Genomic DNA, 7,208 nt, shown 5'->3' with positions numbered 1-7,208 from the left:
ACAGGTAAATCTTTTCAAATATTTTCTACTGCAGGCCATAAAGTGCTATTTTCTGCCTCCATATGCCACCAGCTGCACAGCCTGGGCACAAAAGCTCTTTGCTTCCCTAGAGCATAATGCTAAAGCTCAGTCAAGATATGTATGTGAGTGTTTTCCTTAGTTTGTTACCTACTGTAAGAACCAAATTTCCTGTTTTCAGCTTGTATTAAAGTGGTTTTTCTAAACTGCTCCAACAGGAGAGAAAAACTGCAGCATTCCACCTGTGACCCTTTATAGGGGCTTCTGGCCTGAGAGGCACCAGGTAAAGGCCACCTATTGGTCACGGGCCTTCCCATGGGGTCTCCGTGCCCCCAGTGAGTCTGCGCTTCTGGCAGTTTCCACTGCATTCTTTGAGCTATGAAGGACCCCAGGGCTTGGCAGGCCTAGTGGTGGGCATGACTCATCTTTGGTGTGTGCCTGAGACTTTGGCTACTGGAGGGTACACGAGGAAGAGTCCCCAAGACAGCACCAGCAGCAGGAGCAAGTTGAGGAGGTCATGGGCTTGGGGGGAATAAGATCCAAGTCCTCATCATCTGGAATCTCATCAAGATGATACCCGTCTTGGAGCAGCTGCTGGCTCACCTCTTGGTTCACCTGCTAAAACAGGAGAGAACTCTAAGCTAGGCTGCAAAGCAGTCCTGTCCCCGAGCTCCCACCAGGACTACCCCACACATGGGACTACTGAAGTGCCACCTCTTCCTAGTTTTCCTCCCCCAGCAATGAGGGGCAGCCTGGGCTGCACTGTTACTGACCCCCAGGCAAGCTGGTCTCCCTACAGAACCCTTGGCCATCTGACAGAAAGATCAAATTCTAGATTAAGTTTCTAAGTCAATGCCCTGGCTGTTCCTACTGGGAAGCCAGACAGATCCTTATTAAGGCTGAAGACTATGAGGACAATGTCACCAGAACAGGTTAGTGTAGTGGAGGGATACAGGTTACAGCAGGGCAGGGCGGGGAGTAGTTCTGCACTGCCAGTTAGACATGTTGCCTTTTGATGCCAGCAGGGTTAGGTCCCTACAAAGTAGAACCTGTCAACCTGGCTTTACCAGTTATAATGAGCAGGAATATCATAAAGAGGCTGGGAACAGTGTACAGCTTCCTCTAGTGCTTGGCTAATTTTTCTTAGTTTAACTGTCTAGGACACTCAAACAATCAAGGAGGACACAGTGTGAATACTGTTCCTATTCTTTCTGGAAGAAACTAAGAAAGGTAGTCAAGGCTTTCCAGGAGAATAAAGAAAGAAATACCAGTGGTGTACAGTGATGTCCTAACCGTTCACCTCAGCCACAGGCCGTAAGCTGCACATGTCAACTTCCTATCCCTGTGTTTCTGTCTAGGACAATCAGAATGTTCAATCTGGAAACATGTCCACAAGGCCAGCCCAGGAGTGCATCAGTTTGAGTTTCTATAGAACAACTGGAGGACAAATTATCTGGCCTGGAAGAAAACAAGCTCGGTGGAGAATGGGTGGAAGAGTGCTAACCTCCAAAAAAAGAAGCAAGAAAAGGGAGACTGGAATTACTGCACTGGAGAACAGGCCTAGGACCAATGGGACCAGAACTTAGAAGGCATTTTAAATCAGTAAGAAAGACTTCTAAGAGCTATCCAAGCGGGGTGTGTATTATTAGGGTGGGAGTTACAGGGGAGGAGCCTGCTTGGAGCTAGTGAGTAATGCGTTATAAGAAGCATCCAAGGAGCTCTGCTGGCTTAGCATGTAGAAGTTCAACTGCTAGCCCAAATGCCAAGCCTCTCTAGTGGTTTGAATCTCACTAGTCACTCAAATGGGAGTAAGAGCAGTATGGTTGGTAAACTCTTGTGCAACTTGTTGTTGATTGCTTTTGAGTCGAGCACGACTCATAGTGACCCTATGAACAAAAGACCTGAAGCCTATCATTGTTTCTCAAAGTTCTTAGTCTCCAGAGGCATGTTTAGGAAGTTGATGCCACTCCTGCTTGTGCACCTCAAAGCCTCAGAAATCCAGTGGAGGGTCAGCTATCAGTCTGTTCTGACTAGATGGGTTGCATCTTCCAATAAGCAAAGACTAATAAATACTTAGCTGGATTTTATCAAGAAGATTCCTTTTCTGACTCGTGGCCTGCTCTAGAAAACTCTTGAAGCCATTTATATAGCTCTGAGAGTCTATGATCTGGACTTTAAACAGCCTCTTGAGACACCTACACTTCTGCTGGGGGAAAGGAGCAGAATGGATGATTGGAGAACAGATCAGAAGTCTAGAACAGTGTTGTGCATATGGTGAGCACCAGATAAACATCTGGCAGTGATGCTGCCTACAGCCCAACCCCATGCAGAAAGGTACACTGGACTTGCCTCGGCAGAAGAATAGCCGGAAGAATATCTGGATTCCAGCTCCCCGTCACTAGGAGAAGAGCAAAGACAATCAGTTCTGGAGGAGACCTATGGAGAACAGCTGCAAAAGGCAAGATGGAAATGCTTTAATTTCAAACGGGTGCAGTTCAAATCCACCAGATGCTCTGCTGGAGAAGGAGGGGCAGTCTCCTCCAGTGCCAGTCAGATCTGACTCGATGTTACACAAGAAAATAACAAAAAAAACTCAAAAAGGCAAAGTGGAGAGCATGCAAGCAAGTCTATAAGATTTGTGGAGCAAAGGCCACAAATAGAACTTAAACCCAGAATCTGCAAGTACAGATGGCTCCCTTGAATGGCTCTGGCAGGAGCAGGGTCACTCCCATTAACAGTGTACACACAGTAGGAAAGAGAGATTCGCCCTAAACAATGCTGATGCTTCCAAACCAAGAGCAGTTTGATGAACCATGAGTTCTAACCCAGCCCCTCTAGGAAAGGCTGGTGGGCAGAAAAGGACAGGCCTGGGTTTTGCAAGAAGGGCCGCTAGAATAGACAGTCAACAAGTAAAAACACTAGGCAACCTGCAGTTCTATATAAGTCACACCTTAAGGGGCATTTTGCAGGGGCTTGCTCACCTGTCAGAGTCGAGGGACACCAGGTTTTCATCTGGACTCTGGTTAAGGGCAGTGTAGCCCTTGTTAAACTTCACTGACCTGCGGGAAGTAGAGGACATCAGGATAGATGGATGAAAAGATACTAGGATTGAACAAGAACAGGCTTAGGAGCTTGCCTTATGGAAACTACTGACTGAACTACTTCTAACTTGCATTCTCTCCATCGCACAGCCACCACTGCATGCAGCTCCAGGGGTGGGGCCTCTGCTTTCCTGACAGGTACTCTCACCCTACTCCCTCCACCTTCCCCAGGGGAAAAGCTCATCTCCCTTTACATGTCAGAAAAATAGCCCCCTAGGGACCCAAAGCCCTTTATTTAACTAGAAGACAAAGCCAGCATGTCCTTGGGCAAGTCCTGGGTTTCAGCTCTTATCATAAAAGGAACTAAAGGTCCTATCCAGCTCTGAGGGTCGCTGTCCCACCCTGTCCTCCATCCTCACTGGATGGTCCTCTGTCTACTACGTTCCTCTCGATTTGAGATACGTCAGTGATCCCAGGCGCTGATAGAATCCCCTAAGAGTATTCTATCTTTAAAGGAAAGGAAGTGCTTGTTCCTCTCTCCATTGCAAAGTCGGGGGAGCTTCTCAGTCTCAAGCACTTGTCTACCACCCTGAGGTCTAAGGCCTTCTCTGAAAGCTGCCGGGCACAGAGGAGGTGGCGTCTGCGGAGACCTTTTCCCTGAAGAGTCGGGGCAGTTCGGCGAGGCCCCCAGCATGCCTTTCCTCCGCAGAATGGCCTTGGCCAGGTCCCGGTGCTTCTCTGGAAGTCAAAGGGCCCTGGTCAGAAGGGTCTTTCCTACTCCGCGGAGTCTCTCCGAACAGAATTTCAGGGGTGGGAGTGGGCTGCAGCTAACCCCTTCCCTCCAGGCCGGGAGCCGGCAGGGGTCCTGCAAGCCCTCCCCAGGGACGCCGCAGCCCGCACTCACGCAGCTTGGCCTGAATGGAAGGCGCCCGCGTCACCATATATGGTCCCCGTTTCTCTACGGCCGCAGAGATCCGCTCCCCTGATCGAGAGGCCCCGCCGCTGCCTCTCCCGCAGGGCTGCACCCCTGCTCCCGTTGCACTGGCGAAGACTGGCGGGGATCTCCGGGTGGACGCCCACCCAGCGCGCGCGGTCGGCTCCACGGTCGCCATGCCTGGCCCCGCCCGACCCACACGCGCGGCCCCGCCCCACCCACGCGCGAGACCACGCCCACCCCCTCGCGAGGCCACGCCCCGTCGCTCAGAAGCCTTAGCTCCGGCGGGAAACGCTCCCGCCTCCAGCAAGATGGCGGCGCGCAGAAGTTCCTGCTGACCTTTGCTGGCCTTGGCATTTTACCACCTGTTCCGTGGTGCGGTGTAGCTTCGGTGCCCCCTTTCAGACGCACTGCAGTGTGAGGCTCAGTTAGTCTGAGTGGAGGATGTTTTCTCTGTAGTCTGAATTAAATATTATGTTAATTAAGGTTGCGGGTGTGCCCAGACTGGCAAAGGCGACAATTTGTGCGCACGCGTTTTCCCGCAGCATCCCCACAGCTGCCGGAACTCCCCGAGGTTGAACCCAAGAGAACCTGGGCTGAACTGAAAACAGCCTTAGCAGGAAGAGAGATATTATCGGCCTTCTCGGAAAAAGGAAATAGGCTCGGGAAGTTCAAGGACCCAGAGGCGAGCGCCACAATCCTCGCTTTTACCCATTGCACACGTTTATTGAGACCTTGGATGAGGCTTGAGTCTCTCAACGCCTGTTTACACATCTTCAAATGGAACCAGTGCCACTACCCCGCAGTGACAAAGGCAAGACAGGTCGTGGGTGGAAAGAAAGGTGAAAGGACGCGGAGTCTGTGTGTGGCAGGCCATGGAGTTATGTCAAGGCTCTTGACTTTTCGGTCCCTAAGGGATGTGCTTGCTGCTGGCTGGAAAGCCGCCCTGGATCCTTGTAAGAACTGTCAAATCTCCGGAGGCTGCCCTGTGGCCGAGTTATTGGCCGCCACAGGGCAGGTCAACAGTAAGCTGTCAGTTCTCAGGGCCACATAGTGTTGTTGAAAGCACTTAAATATGCTGGAGGTTTTGAGCCTCTTGGCCCTCAGGACCACCCAAACCCTTGGGTGGAACTGTCTGGCAGAAAAAAAGAACACAGAGTTGGGACTACTATTTGGTCGGTTCCACAAATATGTTTAATACCCCCCTTTTTATTCATTGTTGCACATTTTCTCTCCCATCCTCTAGCCCACCTGGCAGTGCACCCACCCTTTTTTTCCAGCTTGTACTTCTACATATAATGCATAATCATATATTCCTTTCAAACAGTTCTTCTCATATGTTCTAATGCAATGTTCATTATCCACTTTTCCCCATTCCTTCTCCAACTTGATGTCTGTTCCATTTTATAACATCGGTGTTATGCAATATTTATAATTTTGTGGCTGCAATATTTCACTTGGCACAATGTTCTCAAGGTTCCCTCATGTTGTGTAATGTTTTACTATTTCATTGCTTTTCAGTGCTGCATACATCGAGGATGTACCATACTTTTTCTATCCATTTGTTTATTGATGGGCACCTGGATTTCCATTTCTTTGCTACTGTGAATTGCCACACCCGCCTCGCTGTCCTCTCTGGCCACGACGCCCATGTGACAAAATGGGACGTCCGCGCCTGTACGGGGTCTCTGACCTCAAGGATAGCATAGATAGCATAAGAGGGAATCTTGCAAGCCCTGTGCTTGTGAGTGGGCTGATGCCTGGATATTTGTTACAGATGGGTCTTCGTAATCCCGGGAAACCTCTGGAAATTAAGTTGCTTCTAGGAATTGCTTTTCTATTTTTAAGCTATGTGCTGTTTCTGATAAGAATGGGAGTTTCTGGGGAAAAATCAAGGGAACTTCACTAGAACTGGGATAAAGATTTAACTAAAGTCCTTAATCAGGAACCACTTGATGTTCCTGGAAATGATAATAAATAAGATGAAAATATAAAAGAAATTGAGATTGTTCTTAAAAGTATAATTTTGAATATGATCTTTGAGTATGTATCTAATTCCTCTTTTGTGATACTTGCAACTCATATTCAGCAATGTAATTGTATATTAGGAGAAAGTTTAGACTAGTTTCAACAGCAGAAAGTCATAGTTAATGAGAATAAAACAGAGGTTTAAGAAAAGACTCAAAAGACAAACTTCTCTAAAAGTAAAGGTCTCTTCAAGAAATAGGAAATATTACCAGATAAATAACAGGTGGTGGGAAGAAAGTACTTATAAAGGACCATATGTCCTGCCAACTCCAACACCAGTACCTCTTCCTTATACAGACGTTTTGTATTCCAAGGAAAAAGAATTGAATATTACAAGTTAACTTGGTAAAAACAAGTTAAAGGAAGTCGTATGCCTTAGTGCACATTGCCAAACAAAAACAAATTAAAATCTTATGAAACAAGTTGCAAAAGCTATTGATAAACATAGGAATGGTCCAGAGTGTAGGAAAATAGATGTTAAGATTTGTTAGGTACAGTATAAACATGAGTACAAAGGCAAAAACAAAGGTGGCTAAGATACAGTAACGCAAAGTAGGAGAGGAAAGGAAGTGAAATGTAAACCATTAACCATTGTCTAGCAGATGACCAACATAAGGTCACTGTGCTTCTTGCTCAAAGAATGTTTAATAGCTGATGCTATTATTTATTAATAGAAAATATTTTCTTTTTGTTTTTTTCTAGTTAAAATCTTATGTGAGCTTTGTAATCACAAAATGTTGGCTATAAGTCAAGTTTAAACAAGTTTAAATGTATAAAAAGCAAGCTTTTAGCATAATAAATTAGAGCTCTCTACATCATCCTGGTGTGCAGACTCTCATTTTCGCCGACTTCGTCCCTCACCTGCTCTTCACCAAGAAACCCCTCTAGTTTCTTGTCACGACCGTGGTCGGGTGGTCGGTGACAGTGAATAATGGCATAATCATGGTGTGCACTGCAGTAATACTTTTGACTTCCAGAAATAAATTGTCTAGTGGCTCAAGGTAGTTAGTCTCACAATAAAAACAATTGTTATGCAAATGAAGTTCAGACTTGTCATACCCACTAATCAAGTGGTAAATCTAGAATTTGAACTTAGGTCCTGATGGACTCTAAAAAGTACACCTCCATCACCACCTCGTCTGTTAATGCATGACCTCATCAAAGAGCAAAGAAAATGTAATCAAAAC

At 47.0% G+C, this 7,208-nt stretch overlaps 1 protein-coding gene across 1 annotated transcript; it reads right to left on the bottom strand.

The window, feature by feature from the left end:
- Positions 1–468: 468 nt before the first annotated feature.
- FAM219B (family with sequence similarity 219, member B) lies at positions 469–4,171 on the bottom strand. Its single transcript, XM_006888384.1, has 5 exons — positions 3,964–4,171; positions 3,710–3,797; positions 3,000–3,077; positions 2,368–2,416; positions 469–636 (listed from the first exon to the last, which is right to left on the bottom strand). The coding sequence occupies exons 1-5, from the start codon at positions 4,169–4,171 to the stop codon at positions 469–471; spliced, it is 591 nt and encodes a 196-aa protein (XP_006888446.1).
- Positions 4,172–7,208: the final 3,037 nt, after the last annotated feature.

Source organism: Elephantulus edwardii, unplaced genomic scaffold (genome assembly GCF_000299155.1).
Source record: "Elephantulus edwardii isolate Elephantulus edwardi_28Jun2011 unplaced genomic scaffold, EleEdw1.0 scaffold00066, whole genome shotgun sequence".
NCBI classification, from domain to species: Eukaryota; Metazoa; Chordata; class Mammalia; order Macroscelidea; family Macroscelididae; genus Elephantulus; species Elephantulus edwardii.
This window is presented reverse-complemented; position numbering and strand designations above follow the sequence as displayed.